General features: G+C 37.1%; 1 protein-coding gene across 3 annotated transcripts in view; it reads right to left on the bottom strand.

Annotated features, from left to right (window-relative positions):
- The window catches only part of FCHO2 (FCH and mu domain containing endocytic adaptor 2), an 83,281-nt gene extending 66,157 nt beyond the window's left edge, over nt 1-17,124 (bottom strand). For all 3 annotated transcript variants that reach the window (XM_050986492.1, XM_050986493.1, XM_050986494.1), the window contains exons 1-5: nt 16,955-17,124; nt 8,035-8,126; nt 2,602-2,676; nt 1,258-1,399; nt 1,015-1,167 (exon numbers count right to left, since the gene is read on the bottom strand). In XM_050986492.1, coding sequence (XP_050842449.1) covers nt 1,015-1,167; nt 1,258-1,399; nt 2,602-2,676; nt 8,035-8,126; nt 16,955-16,981 — 489 coding nt within the window. In that variant the 5' untranslated portion in view covers nt 16,982-17,124. The remainder of the gene's footprint in view (nt 1-1,014; nt 1,168-1,257; nt 1,400-2,601; nt 2,677-8,034; nt 8,127-16,954) is intronic.
- Between the last annotated feature and the right edge of the window lie 7,171 nt (nt 17,125-24,295).

The raw sequence follows: 24,295 nt of genomic DNA, 5'->3' as shown, positions 1-24,295 counted from the left end.
GAAAAGGGGAAGCTTATTTTCTGACTCTAAAATTTATAGTTTTCCAAAAGTGACAGTGTATTGGAGGGTGAAAGTGCCACCTCACCATTGACAATGGACAAACTAACAGTCTATCAAATTTCTCCTCCCCCTAAAAGAACACAAAACAATAAGTTATTTACAGAAAGTGTGTGAGAAAGTTTGCTACAAGAATATAAAAATCAGAAGACTTCGAAAATTGTAAAAAATAAGGGCAACAAGACACTACACAAAACTACCATTTGATGCAGGTATTTACAAAGTGAAGAATTAGAACTACAGTACAGTAACAACACACAAGGAAATAAGTGTATCTAGGTATTCATGATATCATGCATATTGCAAAATAGTCACAACTTTCAACTATGTTTAACTCTTTCTGAGCATTCCACTTACTAATACAAGGTGAACATGTAAGACAATTAGTAGCACTGTAGGAAATGGAAAGATAGAAACTTCCACAGATACAGGGAGGTTTGATCTGCAGCCTTGGAAGGAGCTTGGATTGATGTAAAAATAAAGTACACAGACATAAAGCAGAAAAATCATAAACTTATGTCTCTATAGTTGTAAGTAAGAATACCTTAAGTAAGAAACTATTGGGTAAGATGGTGAAGGGTCTGTAGTATAGTAATGTAATTGTATCAAGTAAGTTAAGAGTTTAAAAGTTATAATGGAAGTATATGTGTATACGTGTGATAATAACCCACTGGGTAAAAGTATCCGCAGTGCAGTAGAAGTGAGTGAAGGTGATAGGTTAGAAAAGCAAAATAAACTGTATGGCTACTGTCTATTGGTTTAGAAAGTTATACATTGTCTTGTAACAAAGAACTTGTGACTTCTTTGAGCTATGGCCAATGGTTTGCTCCTTAAAAATCTCATGGCCTCTGATGTTTCTCTGAGCAATAAATCGTTCTTAGCTCAGTGGTGGTCCCATTCCTTCATTAAAAGTGGCAATAATAATATAGCACAATTAAAGTAAGATGTGACAGCTACCTTTTCAATTTCTCTCTGTGTTGCTCCTTCCTTTTTCAAGCGTTCTTGTTCCACACACTTTGCGTTGTAGTTTTCTTTTGATTTCTGCAAGGCCTGAGTGATACTTTGAATATTTTGCACTGCTTCCAAAGTTCCTGAAACATCTTCTTTAGTCTGCCAAATATCATATAGTTGTCAAAACCAAACCATTTTAATTTTAGTGTTAACAAGTCATTAGACATACATAAGAAAAAGAATAATAACCTTTTTATAAGCTTTGATCTGTTCATCTCCATACTTGTGAACTTCTTTTATTAGCTCTTGTAATCTCCGCACAAGATCCAAATGACAACTTGCTAGTTTTTCTGTTGAGGTTTTGAAAACATCCCAAACTGGTGCAAATGTCCTGGATTGAGGAAAATAATGTTAATCTGGTTTTGGCAATTTTCAGTTGGCAATTTTTTTAGTAGTGCTATAGGATAATCAGTAAGTTTACAGTTCACTTCTCCTCCTAAAATTGAACAAACAAAACATCCAACGTTTTACTTGTATTGGCTCTAATAAGTAAAACTCCACAAATTTCATTTAACAATATGATGAGCACAAAGTAATGCCAAGCATCAAGACAGTGCAAGAACAGCTTAAAATAATTTAACATGTAGTAAATACTATATTATGTGTATACTTGAACAGTGTCAGCAAATGAGGAATTTCTTGGTTAGTTACATCTCTAGTTGTCTTACATCATTGCAGCCACAAGATGGAGGAAAAAAGGAAAAAATAATTTACTGATTAACAAAGATGAACAAAGAAGTGGGATCATGTCTCAGATTCAGATTTCTGTGCTGAATGGACTTTCTCCAAGCTTTCCAAAGACTTACTTTTCCTTGTTATTCTGGTTAATGCTGCTAAAAATCAATACTAACCATAGGCTTTAAAGCTCTTATGTTCAAAGGTTCTGTATCTGCCAGATAGTTTAAAGAGCAGAAACAACTATTATCAAATTATTCACTGATGAAAGCTCCCCACACTTCTAGATTACATTACTATAAATTTTAAAAAAATCTATTTTTTCTCAGAAGTCTCAGTTTTCATTGGCCTAATCTTTCTAATGCAAAAGTATCCATTAATCATTCTAGTTTTTAAAAACATACCCGGAGTATGAAACTTCCATTTAACTACGGAATAAATCTATGGAAAAGTCTCATTTTGAACATCTCTGAGAACAGGTAACACTCCAAAAACCAGAAATAATAGAAATAAATAAATTCACAGGCACATTTGCAGGCCATGTGTTCTCTCTTCAAAATAGTTTCCATAGGCTTGAGAGGACATAATAGAAGTAACTATGTCTGAAAAGAACTCTGCTTTAAACACAGAAGAAAAGACAGTTTATCTGTGTTTGGGCTTTGGTTTTTTTATTCAGTTCAAAGACCTGCACTGCCTTTCTCTTTGTCTGCATGAATTTTTGCATGGTTACTAAAGACCTAACTATTTTTAAACGTAAAGTTAACTAACCTTCAACATCATCAATAAAATATTCAGAATCAGACGTGATTCTTACCATGTATACAGTCACTTATTTCTCTCTTATGTACACTTACTTACCCAAGTTGTGTGTAATTGCTTGCTGATTTGGCTAGTTTTGTCATCGACCTTGAATATGTCTCCTCTATTGTAGCCCTGCCAAAGACAGCCATCAAAAGTACAATCAAAATTTTGAAGGTAAGAAGCCTGAATATGCATTCTAAAGGTAAGAAACAGAAAACTTTTTACGTGAGCTGAAAATTATTCCACTTAAATGATTTCTCAAAAGCTGTACAAAAAAAGAGATCACATAAATATATTTAAAAAACAATCTAAGAACCCTGTGACAAAACATTGCAGGGAGCAGAACAAATAAAACCCAGGAACTCAAAGCTTGAAAAAGACAATTCCTTCCTTTCTATTTGCTGTTCTCAACTGCCATTAATATTTCTTAGTAACAGTCAGAATAAAGCATCACAACAATCATCTATCCAGCACTGTCTAAGCAAGAGAGAGTTACACAGTAGCAAAATAAAATGTATTAGTACTGAAAATTTTTTAATAGACAAAAAATATATACAGAGCAATCATGTAAAACAAAATGAGGTCTTGTTTGGTCTTATTATTGGGGGTGGGTAGGCTATTCTTTCCTTTAAATTCTTCACATATTAATATTTGAGCTTAGAAATTACACAAAGTGCTCTTATATTTTCCTTCCCTCTAATGCACAATTTCACTTGTCTTTTAGAGATGCAAAATCCAAGGGTTAGTACAAGATTCCAACCTTAGAGCCTCTGCAGGGGCAATTGCCATGGAATCACCTATTACAGCAGTGACTCCCTGCAAGCCCTTCTCCATTAATTTTTCTCACCCTCCCATTATTAAAAATACACAGTATTTTAATTTTTCACCCTAAACAATATTCACTATATAGTGTCAACTTAGATTTAGAAGCATCCTAGATATGAGTAAATACTGTAATTGTGTTTTCTTGAAAGACTTGGAGCAATTTCTTTCCTGCTCTGTAACACCGTTACACAGGACACAAGAGAAGAAAAAAAGGCACATGATCAATTCATCCCTTTCCCAAGTTATACCATGACTATAACCTGAGAAGTTTTCATTTCTCCTGTACAGCAACAGTTTACAAGCAAAAGAATCGTCTTGTGAAAATATGAAAACAAAGCTTTCATGCTCCTGAAACAGAGGAGCATATCTTAAAACCTACTGAACTTCCAAAATAAATATCCAGTTAGTTAGCTGGAAATCTATTTGGAGAAGGCAATTAAACTGCAACATGCAATAGATAAATTTCATTTTGAATATTACCTACTGCAAAGTTATTCACCATAAAAGAAAGTAAAATCACTTTATCCTTGTTCCACATATGATCATATCTTAGATAATAAGAAAAAGTTTGACTTTCCAAGGCTTGGAAATCTTGTACACTGCACAATGGCAAGCACACATGCACCAAGCATAGACAATTATTATTTTTTTTTAATTACCATGATGAAAATATATTTTGACTAATCATCCGTATAGTCTATCAAAGTTTTCCAGATTTATAACTCAGTGGCTTATTTTTCCTGTTTAACACAAGAATTTTGACCAAAATACATATCCCTTTTCTTTGAACCAGTTTACAGCATACTTCCATGAACTATCTACACAAAACTGGAGTTCTGCAATTGACCACAGAGTATTAACATACATTAGTAAAAAAGACTAAGAACCAAAAGACGATCAGTTAGTACATTTGCCCTATCAACTGACTTCACAGAGCACTCTGTTGTACAGGTAACAGACTATGATTTTCTTAGCAAATTAATTTTCATCCATTTGAATATGTGTCTTTGCCTGGGATCTGCCTAACACTTAAAAGTTAAATGGAAACATATTCATTGCTAGTTTCATCTGATCTAGAAGATTCTTTCTATGATGCTTACAGGCAATTGGTGCAGAAAAACATTAGCAAGATTCCTGGAGAGAAAAACAACACATTTCTGTACCAACTTCTCTCCTAGAAAAGCAGTGCGACTTCTTAGATACAAAAAGTTTAGATTTTAAATGCATGCAAACACATGACAGTTCACCTACAAAATCTTCCATATATATAAAGAAAAAAACTGACTATGCAGGAAGCTCGACCTTCTTATTTTGACTTCTTTAACAAACAAAAATTTCTACATGCTTTATAAGTGAAGGATGGCCTTTATTAAAGGCCAGGATGGAAGGGGCACTGAGATACCTGGTCTAGTGAAAGATGTCCCTGACCACAAAAGGGAAGGTTGGAACTTGATCGTCTAGAAGATCCCTCCTAACCCAAACCATTCTATGATTTGATGGTTTTAAGAACTGACCCAAAGCATTCTATGATTATAGGATTTTAAGAACTGGTGTCTAACCTTTCAGCAGACAGATAACCTGTCCCACTCATGATTTACCAACATTAAGAAGACCGCCTGCCAGAAAATTCACTCCTTCAGATGACAAACTTCTGAACCACAGATCCAACTGGCTTGTGGTTCTTTTAATATGTGACCAGGAACAATACCATGTCACTGAAAATAGACAAGGAGAAAAACTTCTACTCCTTCTAGGATATCAAGCAGGAATACAGCATGGAAATATTATTGAAAATTAATATGCTTCAAAAGCTTGTTTTTCTCAGCAAAAAACTTTACAATCTCAGAATGTTCTTACAGAAATTTTGAAATATTTTTTAAGAAATGGTCAAGATAACAATAATTTTAAAAGTTATTTCATAGCTTACACATTTTTCATTACCATTTTTAAGTCTAGAGAAAAGAAAAAAGGAAACAATACTCTTCCCCAATTAAGCTACATACAACTAAAACGCTATTCTGAACAGCACAAGTAACAGAGATGGGCATCACAAAGACATGTGTCTTTTGTGCCCCAAGCAGTCTGTACATCCAAACACACTGACCTATCTCTCTTTTCCATGCAAAATCACTTTATAAAAAGTATATTTTCTGACTAGTCTGGAGACTCCAGAAAACCCAGCTGACCAGATGACATTTCTTTTTGAGACCAAGAATTAGACCCATGTGAAAAAATGTGTTTGACTGAACCATTTGTATTTCCCAGGAAGTTGAATGACATCTCACAGTAACTTCTCAACAGCAGCAAAGGGCTTCACTGCACACATTTGGACTCTCAAATATTTTTATCTAAGTAAGGACACCTAATATTTGAAGTGTCTCTTATTTCTTTGAATCTAAATTGTAGGTCACAAACTACTACTAGCTTAGGCTGTGATTGATCATTCAACCCTTATGGAAAAGAAGTATCAATTTGTTCCTCAACTGCTTTTTGTTAATTGCAGTCTGGCTTATCAAGAGGCAGCAGAAAAACAGGGCTGAAGAATACACAAGGCAGGTTTAATATCCTGATGGAAGAAAGTCACTAGAAAGGACTGAATTTAGTGCAGCTGATCTGCATCATTGACATGGGCAACTTACCCTTAAGGAACAGTACTGCAGCTTTGTCAAGTAAATTGCAATATAGCACTCAGATTCTATCTTATTGAGTTAATGAGAACTGAATTTTTTTCATAGATCTTACAAAAGATGCTGTAAGATGGCTGCATGTCTTTTTGGCACATCCTGATCCATGCACAGAAAAAGCATTTCTTGAACTCTTACTGAGGATAAAGTACTCATGTATTCATGAGTATGAATAATGACTGTGTATGAAAACATAAGATCCTCATGTATTCATACACAGTCATTAAGTTTTAAATGTAATTTAACACACTAGAAATAATTGGCAGAAACCTGAGCTGAAACATTTTAACATGTGGAAAAAGGTTCAAAGATTTTCTTTACTGACTGCAAAGGCACATAACTTAAAAGTTATGTAAAAATAAATATTTAATTTTAAAAATATTGAAATGAAAAAATTAATTTGCAGAAGCTTATAGGTAGAAAAAAATCAGAATGCCATGTTCTTTTTACTAGGGATTTTGTGCAGAAAGAACTGTCAAGTTTCAGTTTTGTCAGCATAATAAAGCAAAGAGACCAAGTCAGATACAGCAGCAAGTCATTTTTTACCCATTTATTTAAGACTTTTCACCTTAGCACCGATGTGAATAAAATGGAGCATGCCCAAAGAATACAACATACAGGAGACAAGACGCAGAGAGTGTGAGATGGTTTCTCATCTAAATATGGAAGTAAATATAAACACAAAGGTTGTAAAACCAATAAACTTAAATGTGTCCAGGTAAGGTACAGCTTAGGTCCATGATGTGCTGGTATAAAAACTGAAAGATTCCAAAAACTAAAGAAGCTATCAAAGGAAAGATTCAGGAATTCAGATAATAAAAGGCAAATATTAAAAGTGTAAGTTTGTGAAGTATTAAGCATTTATACTAAAAGTGAACAGTGTGATATCCCTCTGCTCAATCCAACTCAGGATTTCACTAGAACCCTCTGTGGCTTCATAATTCATTTTCTGAAACTGGGGACTTGAAAAAAGGAAGATTCCTTGGTTGTGCAGTCTTTCCAAAAGGAGACATCACATTTGGACTCTGGAACTCACCCGTTTCTACTTAGTAAAATGTTTTTTTTCTCCAGTTCACTTTGAAATGACGCTAATGTTAGTGCAATGGAGCATCTGTCAGATTTGCACGGGTTATATTTTGTGGAAATTTGAAAGTACTTTTTAAACTTAGATCTATTTGAGGCCAAAACTTAAATTATGAAGAATTCCAGTTTGACAGCTTCTGCTGCAAGAAGCTAGCAGCAAAACATGTCCTCAATCAATACCCTGCAACTATTTTCCATGTGTTATCTAGTGTCAGGAACTGAGGAAAGGCAAAATTCTGAAGTAGGCATATAAGTAATTTTGTTCAGAATGGAAATCCACATGTTCAATGTAGTAGCAGCAGTCTTCTTTCACAAAGAACTAAATGCAGCACTAGGTCACCTGTTTTGGAAGTTGTCATATTTTCAGATTTCAGTCCTTCTATCTGATATAGAAGAACCTGTGTTATTTTCTGCATATTATTTTCTCACCCCTATGTATTACTCTCTTTAACAAACCTGTCTCAACTTCTGAAAGTATAATTTTTTTTAAGTCTATACCAGCAGTTGCTAATAGCCTTATTCCAAATCTATAGTAAAAACTTTGTAAGCCTAATAATTTTTGCAACTTTAACTTATCATTTTTTTTTCCTTTTTCTTCCAAATGAAAAATTTGGATTAATTTAAAAAAACTGCCAGACACCCAATATGACACTTGTATATTTTCATTCTCATCTTTTAAATGAAACTTGAAAAATTAGAAGCTTGTTATTAACTTATGCTTGAGAGTTCCTATTCTATTCTAAACTAATGGAAAAGGTATAGATATTCCTGTAGAATGTAAGGGGTATACTAAAATGATAATTTAATTTTGTTTACATATTTGCATGCTACTGTTAAACTCAATGGCAAACAATAAAACCCACAAATACTATAGTAAAAATAGAGGATGAATACTTACCTTTCTCTAATAAAATCTGCTAAGTCCTTTGTTGACAAATGTCCATGTTTCATATTGTGATAGAGGACATCAAAGCCATTGTTCCTTTCTCCCTAAAGATAAACAGAAAGTAGAACTATGAAACACAACATGCTGAACCTATGCATTTTCATAACTGCTTTTCATTTTAATCACTTCATCAGAAAGTTAATTATTTCTAATGCTTCTGCTTTTTAGCAATTGCTGCTAGTTTCCATGAATCCCATATGTGTAAATTAAACTAAGACCACCTCAGCTGCTACCACTACCATTCTATCTATATATTTCTAGGCTATAGTCAAAGACACTTCTGTTGTAGATTTCTAGGGGTTTTGTATTCTTTCACTTTCCATCATATTAAACACATAATGCTGTAGTCTCCATTTATCCTCTCCTCTCTTTCATTATTTTACACAAACTTGATATCAAGTAGGATATTAATAATATCAAGTAGGATATTACTTGATATCCTACTTCCCCAACCCTTCATAGCTCATTTCTCTTCCCCTGCTTGTTGTATAACTAGTAAAAAAAAAAAAAAAAGTAATCTTTTCCTTCTCACTCATAGCTTCTCTGTCTATTCTTAAGTTTAGTTTTAAGACATTTTCCAGTGAGTAAGGTACACCTCACTATTAAAACTGAGACACTGCTCTAAGAACTGACTAATAAACTCAGCCAGCTTATGACCTCTGGCACTATGATGAACTTCCTCCTTACAGCAAAAAGCAACAACAGAAAGAAAGGCAAGACACAGCATAATAGCACTGCTACTATTAAAGTTTTCCTGTCAGACTATCCGTTCCCCTTCTCCCTCACAAAAGGTTCAGATCCATAATGCTGCTTCTGTGTAAGGTGTGAAGTGTGCCCTCAGGAAAACTGCATGCATGTTTAGAGTGGAAGGGAAAGAAGAACAGGATGGTACAGCATAGAAAAGGAATAGACTATTTCAGCTGAAAAGGATCTACTGCAATCATTTAGCCCAACTGACTGAGCACTTCGGAAATGACCAAAAGTTTAATCATGATGTTGATGGCATTGTCCAAATGTCCCTTAAATACTGACAGGCTCAGGGCACTGATAACCATCTCGAGATGTACCCCATTCCAGTGTTTGACCACCCTTCTAGAGTAATGAAATGGCTCCTAGTGTCTAATCTGAATCTTCCTCTGCAGTTTTCAACCACTCCTATATGTCCTATCCTTACCTCCCAGGGAGAGGAGACAGATATCACAATCCCAATTTCCTCTGCTGAGGAAGCTATAGAGAGCAATGATGTCACCCCTCAGTCTTCTTTTCTCCAAACTAAACAAGACCTTAGAGGCTCCTCACAGGACATGTCTTCCAGCACTCTCACCAACCTTGTTGTCCTCTTCTGGATGGATTCAAATAGCTTCACATTATTCTTAAAATCCTGAACTTTTAACATAGGCAGGTCTATTCTGACAGTGAAAAAAGCCCGAGAATTTGGTCTTATGCCCTTCCAAACATTTCTGCCTGCTTAATTCTGCAAAAACTTGTTTGTGCAGCCATACAGCAAGCCTTATCAGGGAAATTATACAGCTGAAAAATAAAGTTGGCAAATAAAACTGAGAATCACTGATCCAGACCACTGCAAGGAAACAAACAAGTTGTATTGCTCAGCAGAAGAGGGGGGGCTAGGAGGAGAAGGCATGCATGTATCTGCCGTCTTAAATAAGGAGTAGTCATGGGTGGATGGAAAAACTTCACAGCAGCTGTGGTATTAAGACCACTTTCACTAAGTTTCAAGTTGTCTTAAAGGACACCATAGAGAGACACATAATTTACAAATAATAGATAACTGAAGGTAATTTGATACAGATTACTAATCTGTATTATTTGCTTTACTTCTTCCATGCACTGGGAAAAACAAAACCAAAGAAAAAAAACCACCTTAAAAATCACAATTTCCATAGTTGCAGTAAGCCATAATCTGAAAAGGTGCACCAAAATTCAGATTAGTTTGGTGTAAGTGCAATTACAGTCTATAAAAAGTACAAACAAAACTAAACAGAACACATGAAAATACAGCAAACTCTAAAAGGACTCTCAGAGTAAGGCTTTTGCAAACTTGGAAAGTAAAAGAAAGATAAGAACACCAATCAGTAAAAATTTAACTTTATTTAAATGCAGTCATACTCAAATACCAGTCTAGTTTCTTTCTCTTTTCACCCCTATTTAAACATTTTTCTTTGTAGTTTAAAGCCCACAATAACTCTGAATACTAGTGCACTAACTTATTAACTTTAGGTAGTTACTTAATATAAACCCTGAATGCCGCTGCATTATAATTAAGACTTCACTGGTATTTTCAATTAGAATACAGAATATAATGCTTATTTAACTTTGGAGAAGTTGTTACTGTGCCCAAATTTACAGGTAAACATGTACAATTAAATGTTAGGCATTTCTTCCTGAAAAACTAATATTCTCCTTTGTGAAATGTTCTTTGCTTTAAGGTGTTTCTTCCAGCTCAGCCAGCATGTTACCAAAATGTGCTGAACATAGGCTGCTTCTAAACTTTTCATAATGGAAGCTTTTAAAGGGGTCTTTTCTACACTGGAGTTCCACAAATTTCCTGCCAATTTAGAAATGCAGGAAGGGTAGCACAACCGTGACCCAGCCTCTGCAGCCTTCCTGATAAACCGCCAGAAATGTAACCATGCAAATCTTTAGAGAATGAAATGAGCCTGAACAACCAACTGCCATCATTATCTTGTTCTCTAACTGTAACTGAAGGTTACTGCAAAGGAAATAATTTTTCCACTTAAATTAGGTTTTCTAATCAGTTCTATTATTTTTCCTGACTTCACAATGAATAGTAGCAAGCATGACAGAGGAACAGAACAGGTACTTTCCTCAACTGAGTCCCCTGAAAGCCCCACCTCTTATACACTATCAATGGTTATCAGAGGTTAAGAACCTATGTGTAAAAGACAATAAAGTTTAAACAAAGCAGCAAGTCAAAAGCAGGCTCACAGATTTGAGGCCCTATTTGATTTAAATCTGGCACACCTAAAAGACATGTCTTCACTTGTAAATATAATAGGAAGTATATCATATATTACCTGTATCAGGCTCTATCTAAAAGCACAAAAATCCAGTCTTCAAAACTCTTCACATGACCATTCTGATGACTGACCTGATGATGATTCTGCTCATGTTTAGAGACGTACACGTAGCCAAACCAATTTAAGTACAGTGGCTAAACGCAGAAAGTAGATGTTCCACTTTAGAAAAAGCTATACAGCCTTCCCACAACTCCATTCCATAGTTATATTCATGAGGGGCAGCAATCAGAGTTAAGGCTCTGTATTTAGCCTAACGAGACAGATGTATGTGGTGGGAAAAGGAGAACTTGTTCAATTCACAAAAGCCAAGTATTTATCCTCTTACATGCACATATGCCAGCAACACTGTGTGTGTTTTGGTTGTCTTTTCTCAACATTTCTCCTTCCCACACATACTGTATAGAATTCTGTACCTGGAAATTTTGTGTCTTAGACATTTTTTCTTCATTGGGTGTTTTTACTTGCTCCTTACTAGTGGCAACAGTGATAGTTGAGATCATTGCAAGACCAGTACTGGCCTACTTAAAAGTAAATTAATGCAGCATATAGCAGAGGGAACTGATGAAAACTTCCTCTCCCATTCATAAGCAATTACCATTCACTGATGTAACAGACAGTTAAGTCAGATGCAGATTCTTCTTCCACAAGTTGCACAGCGGAGAAAGACAATCTTCTGCTGTTATGTATAACATCAGGCTCTAGGTAACAGACTTCAAGATCAGTTTAAAAGATCATTCTGAGTGTCATTTTGTAGGTAAACCACTATCTGTTGAGGGTGATCCTGTCATTACTCAATAAAAAACGTGTAAAAAATGTAAAACTGTGTACATGAGTGCAAAATGTAAGTGGTCCTCTCTCTATACAGGCACCATTTAATTACCCTGAAATCCATTAGCAGTTTTCTCCTTCTTACTCAGAGCTAACAAAACTCTCTTCAGAAAATGTGTTTGTTCTGAAATTTCCTATTCTATACTACTGTAAGAAATCTCTTCTGTATCTACAGCATAGATGTCCTCCAAGAGCAAGCCATTAGAGAAAGCAAGACTTCAAATACAAGTAAACACTTAAATAAGCCTAAAACAAAGCATTACTGACCAACTTTGTATACAAAACAAATTAAGTCATGGAAAGCAAGAGCAACCAGTCCTTCCATTTCCCTTCATCAAGAACTGTTTGCAAAGATTTCCTCATGGAAATGAAAGTAGCCCTGTCAGCAAATGTGTAGTCAGAAACCAGCATTTCCATGACTTGTGCATAACAGGAAACACATTACAGGAACTCTGTGGGACTGAACTACTTAAAATACTTCACGTTTTTAAGAATAAGTTTGTTTATTGCAATAAAAATAATTCTGAATTTAAAATCTGCATTTAGTAAAATAGCCAGAAATTTCTAGGCAGCCTGCAGCAGCATTTATTTTCTGTATTTCAAATCAAATTGTTTGAGTACAAGCGCCATCTCCTTTGGATTAAAACTGTTCAACATTAATATCTATTAGTGTAAAAAGGCTGTACTCTGTTACACCATTTTCTATTTACCCAAATTTTACAAATTTATTTACAAATAAATGGTTACATTATGGTGACTCTGGTCAGATACTAAATTCAGGACTATGTAAACTCATTTTAGATGCTCTGACAAACACTGTTGTCACTGTTCTTTAAACTGTTAATCCTTGTTACAGTTTCAAATAAATAACATGTACTCCATGCCTTCTACCTAGAACATAATTTAATTTAATGGGCCCTGAATACATAAAAATACTAATGTGATCAATATTAAGGTCTTACATTTTTGAAAGTTATCCATCTGTAAGTTTCAATTTCTGAGTGTCTGAAAGAGCTGTAGAAAATTGAGAGCACTGAAATGTGAAAGAAAAGCAGTCACCTGATGGTTACACAGGTAATGCATCTTCTTCAGTTCTGAAAGTTTTGAGAAGACCGGACACAAAAACAACCTGTCAAGTTCAATTTTCAGCTTCCTGTTTCAACATATCAAATAAAGATCAGTTCTGGAGAAGCTCTATGCATATGAGGAAGGACAGATATTTCCCATCATATATAGGTAAATAAAAATATTTTTTAACTAACAGATGGAAGGATGCCAACTCATACTACATGCATACATACAGAGAGGATACTAAGTAAATATTGCACAACAGCTCTCCTGGCACAGAGCATCCAGCTGTATGCCCAGCAGAAGAGTAGTGCTGCATAGACGTATGAATGTAACTCCAGATGTCAGCACAGCAAGCCTCTGTGACACTCATATATTCACAAGTTTGTAAGACAGTACATCGTACCCTTAATAGAACAAGCTTCTTCACAAAGCTATAATTATTAAACCGGGATGCTGCCAACCTTTATGTTCCACAGAAAGTATTTGGGGAAAAAAACCTAAATCTTCAACACAGCTATTTTCAAAATAGCTGCAATCAATTAAAAAAAACTGAAAACTGTCAAAGCCAATTTATACACGTTTTTATATGCCAGAACTTCCAAAGTAACCAAGCACAGAGTTACACAGAAACCAGCTTCAGCTATTCACAGAACTTGAATAGTTTAATTCATTTGGTTAATTTTAAACAATTCATAAACAATCACTGACTGGTTTGGAAGGTGCTTATTTTTCTTGACTTGTCAGTAGTTATTCCTTTAAACTATGTCAGAAGAATCACCTGCACTGGTCAGTTTAAATACAACGTCATAGTTTAAGCAATATTTTCTGCTAAGAAAGCAGTAAGTCAACGATAAACAACACATTCTATACTCCTATACCAGTAACAGTGTACTTGAAGTGACAAAATGCAGCTATGTTTAACTGAATGGTTTATGATAGTGTTACCTTTAAATTGACATTGTTTTGATGTAGCACACACACAGCAGCAAGCATACAGCGTTTTATGACAATACTAATTAGGAGTTGGGAATGTTTGGACATGTGACTTGAATGCATAAAACTCAGTCATAAGAATCAAAGCCAATTACAGCCTGTTCTACTAGTTCATAACTTTTGATACCCTGATATCCTCCTGGCTTGGAAAATTGTTCTAGAACGTCATGCTGCATTAGCAGAACCTTACATTTTTAAAGTGATAGTAAATTTTTAACGTGACAGTAGAGGTCTCTGTACTTTAGCTTTCCACAGCCTGAAAACAGTCTTATTTATCTCTCATTGACCTCTTACAGGACACTGAAGACATAGCAGGCTCATCCAATTTTCTTACATCCTCTAACAACAAAACCAAAGTGCACAATTATTTATTCAAACGCTTTCTAAAGCAGTGCAAGAGGAAATTTTCAAGACTTACAATAAAGAAGGTAAGATCTGTTTTGTTTACATGAGCACATTTAGGAAAACAGCAGCTTAATTAGTGTGTAAGAAATTGATACACTCATACACATCACTCCCCTTTTCTGGAGAAATCATTTGAGTCCCTTAGGTTTCTGATCTCTTTTCCTATTACTTAAAGCAAATTACTAAATCAAGAGAGAGCATCATACAGCTCAAGATCCAGACTTCCATTTCCAATGTACAAGTTCAAGTTTATGACAGCATCTATGTCAAATAATTGAATATTAATTATGTTTTGGATACATTTTTAAATCAGTGTTTTAAAAAGCCTAACTATCCTATTTCATATTTCCAAAAATTGTCTGGGGTTACTTAGAAGGGCAAGGAAGAAATGACAAGACAATCCTTCTGAAGTTCTACATACTACCACCTACTTTTCTCCTTACAAATTTCTCTTAATTATTTTTAGTCATTATGCATTCAGTGCATTTTCATGTATCTTCTAATTCCCATCTTAACTTTCTCACCACAATTCAGAGCCTACACAGATTGCTTCCCAAGTCCTCCAAAGCAGTAGCAATTCTGAACAATGACTTATTCTGAAATGTTAGTGCAAATGAAGATGACTAATATTTAAAAATGCACAAACCTATAATTCATGCCTAAGTATGTGGATATACTTTCAGATTTTACAAATCCATCATTACAATTAATCTTGGAAAATATTCACCCACAGCAGGAAAGAAAGAGTGTTCCCTATGCCTGTTAATTTTACTTCTATACAAAATAAAACCCTGTCTATAGTATCACAAAAATTTCTTGGTCAAACTTTGCAAGTTAAGACCCTGTCTAATGTCTTTGTCATCACTGCAAGACAAACACAAACAAACTTCTTGTCCTACCTTGTGTCATTTCAGATGCATGAAAAAAACCTGTACTAAAGAATTACCCATGTCTTGGCACTCAATGGTAACCCACACGAGGGATTTTGCTAACAGAGCTATAGGTAGAGACTCTTTAAAGCAGAAAGAGAGAAAGGGGAATTTGAGGTAGATATCTTCCACCTCATACTTGCTGGAAGCATTCGTGAAGACACAGACATGGAAACAGGACATACAGGAATGGCCCACCGCCTTCACCAATGTAACTGACTTACTAACAAAAGAAAACATAAATGTTCAGACAGCTAAATGAACATACCACAGTACATAACAAAGCTTAATAGAAAAGCTCAATTTCAGTTGTGATAGCCGAATAAACAACCTCTGTTTTGCCTTAATCTTAGGAGAAGATAGAAGCTTTTCTAACGAAAATGCATATTTTAATTAATTTTAATCTTATATTTATAAAAGGTAAAATTCTTCCACATGTTATTCTAATACTGATCTGCCACATTGAGGCTTCAAATTAAGCAGGTTTGTACACCAAGAGAGCAAATCTAGTATCTTGGGTCATTAAATTTTAATAGTATGTTGAAAGCAAAGGAGTCAAAACTAAGCATAAGATTGCAAACAAAACATAAACTTGAGCTATGCCTTATATTCAAGAACAGTTTAATTATGAAATTAGTTTTTTCCTGAACTTTAAGCACAACTGTTACAACTGAAAAAGCATGAGTCTAAAGATATTTTGTCTCTTTTTCACTTCTGTCCCAAGCAATAACAATTTCTGTGTTTCTGCTACTTCTTGGTAGAGAGGCACATAAAAAAATTAAAAAAGAAGCAACTTTGTAAATAGTCTGGTGACTACAAGAACAGTTATTTTTATGTTTCAAACTAGCAAAGGTCACAATGAAAACTAGTTGCACTTCACACGAAATTCAATCCATTTAACTTTTTTAGCCATACATATTTACCCACTTCAAAAACCTGATATCTGCGCTGAGATGACTTATAAGATTGCATGTCCAAAGGAAGCTGGAAAGCCTGTTGTTTCCCTAAGCTGGCGGCTGCTCGGCTTTACCTCCTCACGGGCACTCGGAGACGAGCTACCGGTACAAAAGCGCAGAGCGCCGAGGCGCGGCTCTGCCTTTGCGTGGAGCAAGTGTGAAGCTGAGAGAGCCCGTGCTGTTCTCCCGTACAGCACCAAGACTCACTGCAGCCCAAGGCGCCGTGCTGACTGCGAGCGCCGGAACCCCTGTGCACAGAGGGGCGTCCGTGCATTTCTCGGCCCAGCGCCTCATGGCAACAACCCACCCCATCCTATTCTGTCCCATACTATCCTATCCCTACTACCCCATCCCTCTTCCCGCGGTCTCTCCGCAGCGGAGCCCGAGCACGGCGGCGCGGGCAGGGCCGGCGGTCCCCTTGCCCTGCCGCGGGCTGCAGGTACCCCTCTCACCGCGGCCCAGCCGTGACGGGCGCAGCGGGCACGAACCCCCGGCCGCAAGGCCCCGGCCCAGTCCCGGGGGTGGCGTAAGAGTCGAGGCTGCTCTCGCAGCGGGGACTGCGGCTGCCCCGCGCCGCGCCCTGCCCGTTCTGCCCACGGCGCGGCGTCACCGGCCCGCGGCGCTGCCCTACCCAGAAGTTCTCCACGAAGTACGCCATCCTTCCTCCGCCGCCCGGCCACCGGCGAGCTGGGTCGCGGCCGCCGCAGCCGCCGAGACGCGACGGAGGAAACGGGCGCCTCTGCCGCGTTCCGCCCTTCCCGTGACGGAGCAGCCGCCGCCGCCGCTCCCGCCCCGGCTCGGCCCCGCGCCTGCGCTCGGCCGATGCCGCTGCTGCGCAGGCCCGGCAGCGCTGGGGGCGGCGGGCGCCCTCTGGCGGGGACTGCGGGTCCGCAGCGGTGCGGGCTCGGCGGCAGAAGGCGCGCCCCGATAGCTCAGGTGAGCGCCGGGGAACGGCCACGTTTAGCGACACCGCGCACGCGGGAGACGAGAGGCCTGCTGTTGGAAGGCTCTTCATCCAGAGGGTGGCTGGGCACTGGTAGAGGCTCCCCAGGGAAGTCGTCACAGCACCAAGCCTGACTGGAGTTCATGAAGCGTTTGTACAATACGTGTCACGAGGACACAATGCGATTCTTGAGGATGCCCTTTATGGAACTAAGAGTTGGACTCGATGATCCTTCTGTCCCTTCCAACTCAGAATATTCTGTGAAGTGGCTTCACAACCAAGTCTTATTCCAGCCAAGTGGTGTAAGGTCCTTGAAAGCAAGGTCTTTGGTAATGACTAGTCCTGCAGGGAATTTTGCTGATAAAGAATGGTCTGCCCTCCTAACAGCATTGTCCCACTGAATTTTACAGGTCCAGTGGCATGCTCCTAACCAAGATGCACCTCATCTAAAGCCAGTGTCTAGAGAAACTAATTCAGGTCTTCAGTAACGGTTCAGTCTGTAGACCCTTCATTGACTCAACATAGAGTATAAGCCAGGAGGGGTGATGCCAATTATTGGTGCAGAACACTCAAGTTTCACCTGTGGCCAATCTGTACCTGGAGTGCTCCTTTTCCGCGCACACGCGCATGTGTGTGTGTGTGTGTATACATATATGCGAGTGCGTGTATATATAGAGTCTTTGTTGCACAGTCAGCACCACTGGACTCTTTGTGGGACTCCAAAGAGTTCCTGTTCTACCTTATTAGAGTGGTTCCTTGCCCAAAGTAGCAGTTATGTTTTCATTGTTGACTAAAAATAGAGGGGCCAGGTCTAAGTAGCAATGTGAGGGGCTGCAGTTCATTGCCCAATGCAAACATGTGGTAAGTGCTTTATCCCAGCTTGACCTGTGGTTTTGTCAGCACAGTTTTATCCAAGCCAGAAAAAGTAAGATGGTGATATTTTCAGATGGGTGTTTAAGAAGCTCCCCTCCCTTATGGAAACACTGTTAGTTCTGGTGTGAAAAACCTCATCTTCTTTCATGTTTACACGTTTTTTGTACTTTGTTCTGTATGTTTTTAGGTAAGGCATAGAGCAGAACTTCCAAGTCATCCTTCAGAACCTGATGAATTCACCAACCTGTATCAAATGTATGCTGATTAAAGACTTCCATGAAAGAAAATGGTTAGGAAAAATGTAGTTCAGAAATTTACAAAGCTACAGAATTTAATCTACCTTTACTACAGATATTTTCATGGAGGATGAGTAGCATCATTCTGAAATGGTATTACAGTTTTGGTAAATGGCTGTACCTTTAGTCCATCGCTTCTGTAGCTCCATGGTGAGTTTAGAAGTTCCCTTCTTTCTAGCTATGTTGTCCCCAAGTTCCAGTGCATGCCAAGTTGATAAGTTGTCAATACAGAGAAAACTCCTCTACCTTTCACCCAACAAATTTCTTTAAAAGTCCCAAGACCATTAGATCTAGATCTCTCTCTTTTGATAAGAGGAGCATGTGTACTGTCATTCTAAACAGTAATAACATGCTGTAATGTTGCAGATTGGTAAAACTTTACAGAAGGAAGCCTTGTAAAATCATGGCTCACTCCTGTTATGTTGGCTAAGTAGAAAAGGCTGCTGGGAGCGGCTTAACTGAATCAGAGATAGAAAAACAAGTTGTATAACCATTGTGTGTTCACATCGCTGTGCATGGTGGTTGGTTGGATGATGTTTGTTGTATTTCAGAAGTATGTAACTGATAAAAGCCTAACTGCTTAAAAAGATCTGGTTTTTGCAATAAGGGAGTTCTCTTTTGCACCTGCCTGGGGACTCTGCATTGCTCTTTGTAACACCATAGGGCTACATTTGAAGAACACTTCTTTAGTCCTCTTTTTACTTAATATAAGTAAGCAGTCTGCATTATGATCTGTTCCAGAAAAAAAGGACATTATTATAGTACATTCTGCAGTATGTATTGCAATCTGTAAGGATGTACACTAGGACAGACAACAGATAAATGCCACATGAGCAGAGGTGAATCTTTCCATTCGACAGCAGATAGAAAAATACCTTTAACACGGTATGATGGAAGGAGTCTCAGGTTCACTTCTACATTTCACAGAAAAGTTCTTGTCTTGCATATTTTCAAAGATATATAGTTCTCCCTTATGTGCTGCTATACTACATGTGAAGAAACTGTTGCAGTTCTTCAGCAATCTGAATCCATGACAGAAATATCAAACCCATCCTCAGAATTTCAACAGCTTTCCACATAAATTTGAGTGAAATGCACAATCTTAATGTGAAGGCACGCTCCAACATAGGTACAGTTATACAGAAAAAAAACTTTGATCTGTATCATGATCAGGATCGAGATTACATTTTGAGATTTTTCTGCATAGAGAAATCCATAATGGATTACTAAATATGGAGACAATGTCCCTTATTCAGTAAGTCCCTGATCTGCATGCTAGTGAAGTCTTTGAGAATACTTTGCAATAGTCATTTACAGTTCTTTAATCTTATCTTCTTCCCTAGGTATTGGCTGCCAAGGACCGGATAGTAGGTTAGGTAGACTTTTTCTCCTAGTACAGTCATTCTTTTGTTCTCCTTCTGTAACAGAGGCAGAAAGAAAGAGACATTATTTTGAAAGCCATAAATACACAGTGAGTCCTGTATAATAAAACAAGCATTCCTTGCATATTTTCAGCAGTGTTCACAGAAGATAAAAATAGTTTTCTGAATTGCTGATTTTTTAATAGTTAAAAAAACCAGTTCCTCTCATCATCTAAATGAGTGTAAGGTTAAAGAACCATCACAACAAACCTCACTGGAAGGGTATGAAGAACTAAGAGATGTCTTAGCTAGACTAGTTCACTAGTTATATTTTATGTCTTGTTTTAAAGAATTCAAGAATAAACACTCTGGAATGAGTTGCTCCCCCTTATAGGCTCAACCAACTCTTTTCCACCGATAAGGAACAAATGACTAGAACTAAGTGAAAAAAAAAGAATTTACTAACAATCAGAACAGCAACAGGCAAAGAATAACAGTAAACAATTGCTGGATACAATATTGCTACATCTTAGAGTACCTCCCCAACAAGGTGGCACTTCCCAGCGGAGTATGTCTCATGGACAAAGGGAAAAAGAGTGCCAGTTCTCCCTCTGCTCATCGCTCTGCTTATCTCCCTAATGGCTGGAGCACCTACTGGCATTTTCTGAATCATGGGGCTAGAACTCATGGAAGGAGTTCACTTTTCTATGCAGGAGATGGTAGGGCATACAAGGCAGGACAGCTGGGCTAGGGTGACTTGTGGTCTTCTCTCCTCGTCCAGGTGCTGCTGGTAGAATCTACCCTGAGGCAGACCAAGACCACTAACTGCAGCTTCTCTGAGATGAGAAAAAACCAAACCCAAAAGAGAACCCAAACCCAAAAAGCTTCTGTCCACACAGCCTCAGCTCTATAGCACGAAGCCAAGAGCCAAAAAAAAAGCAGCTAGAGTGTGAGCTCTGCCTTAGCAAAAGTGAAGAGTCAGCAAGGCAAAAATCAGATGGTCAGAGGCTGAGCTGCCTGCAAAAATCGATTTTAAAAATGCTCACAGTACCACCCTCCCCAGTTCCATTTTCCAGCTGCAGGGTCTTAAAGAGACAGTAACAAATTCTGGGCACTGACAGATCTGGAATACAGTAACATTCTGGATTACCCATGGCAGAAAATAATGCTAGTTTTTAAAAAAAGTATGTCATTTGGCATTAGTGTGGATTGAATACATGTCAGCTCAGTTCCTCTTACAGAAAGAGTATCACTGATTGTGTAGTTTGCCATCTGCATCTCCACATACTCATCCTCCCATATTTCCAGCTTCTAGTTATATAAGCATTATTATTAATTTATTTTCAACAGAAATAAAGATTGTATTTTGGTTTTATTTATAGTAACTAAGTTAATTTGTTTTATGTCTAAGCATCTGAATATGATTTATAAACTCAAGGTAAAATAACCAGATTCAATTACCAGTAAAATCCTTAATACATTAATTGCACATACTAATTTAAATACTTAAAAACAATAATAATCCAAACAATTACCAAAAATAACACTGATTATTATGTAACTTATTGCCATAATGAATTTCCAATGAGCTAGCTGACATTTAAAGGTCCTTATAAATGAAAATAGTTAAGAAACAGATTCAGATAAAATGTATACCCTAACACTACACTTTCTCTTTAAAGAGGATCTGAAGAAGCAGACGGAGGTATTTTATATATCATATATGGATTTCATATACTAGATTGAGAATATGCTCTGAAAAATGCATTTTCTTTCTTTATTGTCTTTGCTAAAAGAACTACCCAAAAGTCTATAGCTGTATTTGTAAGACTGTAAACAGCAGAAGGGGATATAAAAAGACCGAGTTGTTTAGCACTGTGGTGGAGGAAAAAAAGGTGAAGACAAAGTGAATTATTAGCAGAGTACTTCTCAAGAGTTGTTTCAGTTTGGTCAGTACTTGTCAGGCTACCTTGTAGGATTTAAAAACCATCAGGATTACGTTCTAACCAAGCAATGGCACCTGCATACCTGCATACACTACTGAGAAGTTTAATAATTCACCTGCATATGACCTACACATTACCTTCATTACTAGACATTTAGTGCAGTCTTTTTGTACAGAAAGTGTAAAAAGATCCCATAGGCAAAATGTTAGTGCTGCTAAAACTTAGGAAAAAAAAATCTGGAAAAAGAGATTATAAAGTTAGCAGCAAATACCTCTAACTTGATATAATTTATTCAAAGGGAATTCTCCCAGACAATCTTATTACAGGCTAAGTCCTTTTCTGAAATACATGCATAAACTGAAAATGTAGTCTGATGAGAGAACACTGCTGGGATTATGGCCTACATCACACTTTTGGTAGGACAGGTGTTTCTAATGTTATTTTTAAGTATTATATGAACAAAAATATTTGTTGACAGAGTCATAGCCATGTTATTACAGTAAGAGATCAACTGAATTTCTTTAAACCTGGTGTAATATTTCACCAAAGTTATTTCAAAGTAAAGAATAATATACATGCTCTGTTGAAGATTTACAGCAACTTTTAATGGCACTGTTTCCTACACCCCTGGAATTATGGATTCCATTAGGCTGCATCATCTGATTCACTGTAGAGTTAGCTGCATACCTCTATTGATCCGGACACCAGACTTGATTGTATCCCATCCATTAACTCAATTACTTAAGTTATGAAGTCAACAGCATTGTTTCACAATGAGTCACTTGGTTTTAATGGTCTGCCTTTAAAACTCTTCTGCTAAAAGCATGTCTCATTAAATCAACCATCAATCAAATGGAAGGCTCAGAAAGTGTTAGTAAACATTGGCAACAACAAACCAGAATAGCTGAGTGGTTGAAGATTACATTTTGACTTCTTGCCCATTTCAGTCCTGCATGAAAAATTCTGGGAGATAGTTCTAACATATTCAGGAGGTGCATTACTACAGTAACACCACACTGAAGTTTTTAATCTATATTCTATGTAAGATGGGGAATTAACAGGATAATTACTATGCAGCTGTACCCTAAAGGAGTACATTCAATGGTTAGCTGAACTCATAATCTTGACACCTTAGTATTTTTAATATTACATACATGCTTACTTACCTGCAAATATGTCAATCAATGCACTTGGAGCAGCAACTAATTTGCAGTCAACTAGTAATAATAACCTAAATGAAAAAAAAGACTAATGTATTTGATACACTGAAATTCAATGAAAAGAGAAGAAACATGAAGTGTTTTGAAGAGCAAGCTCTGACTGTACAACTACTTAGCACCAGTGCTCCATAGTACACCACCAGCTGTGGTGGTGTTCTGATCACAAAAATCTTCTCCAGTCTTGTTACAATACATCAAAAAAAAGGTAATTGGCAGATGGGTGTGAAGCCAAGCTAAGAAGATTGTGTGGTATCTCAAGAAAGTGTTCTTAGGACAGCATATATAATAGATGGTACTTGTGTTCTCAATAAACCAACGACAGTTTTTAAGTATTACTATACTAAGAGAAGAGCAACTGCTTGGGATTGAGTTCATGCAAGACAATAAATGAAATAACGAAAGATATTGGTCTGGAGAGGTATTTTAGCTGCCTAGGTAGGAAGTAGCCAATGAAATATTGTGAAAAAAAGTGAAATTATTTGGCTATACAAGTCCTTAACTAAGACCTAACATTAAAAATCAGAATGTCAGTATGAACAGGATGGTCAGTGAATGGCTTGCATTTGGGCAAAAGTAATGCTATGTGAAAATGATTCTTACCTTTGATTCTAAACATCCATGACACACTGATGCCTACCTACTGGCAGCCATCAGCTTTAGCAAACAGAAAAAAATATGTGAAATTCAGTGTCCTTGTCACTTCAATAAAACTCTTAAAGCCTAACTCCTTCTGAAGATGTGTAGTAACAATGTAGAAGGCCTCCTGTCTGCTCACACAGAAGACATTGGAGGTTTCTTTTTTGTTGTGTTGTTTTTATGTTTTTATTTTTTCTGTGGTTTTTTTGTGCTTGTTTGTTTTAAAGGTACAAAAGTAGTCAAGATGCCTATGGGTCTTAATCAGAATGACTAAACTCTAGTTATTATATCAGGCAATTGTCTGTGTCAAATATTGCCTTTTTTAATGGAATGGGAAACAGTTACCGGAGTGAATGCTCGCAACACAATTGAGAGCTATGGTCTAAGGTTCCAGCTGGCTTCCATCTGGTTTTGGCCCAATGATGAAAACAGGTTTCGTGTGCAAGGATAAGGAAGATAGAGACAAACAAAATTAAAATTGCCTACATATTCCTATGGCAGAGTATACCTAGAGAAAGTGATGCAGCTCTCTTACTGCCTTATGCTAAGATATGTAAAGAATTTTTCAAAATGAATACTTTAATTTTACTTTGTCCTGTAGTTAATGTGATTTTCCAAAGCTACAAGGAAAAGGTGCATTTATTTACACACGTGATTCCAAAATGTTTATTTGAGCATGTACATTTCAGAATGAAAA

The sequence above is a fragment of the Serinus canaria genome, chromosome Z (assembly GCF_022539315.1).
Source record: "Serinus canaria isolate serCan28SL12 chromosome Z, serCan2020, whole genome shotgun sequence".
Lineage (NCBI taxonomy): Eukaryota > Metazoa > Chordata > Aves > Passeriformes > Fringillidae > Serinus > Serinus canaria.
This window is presented reverse-complemented; position numbering and strand designations above follow the sequence as displayed.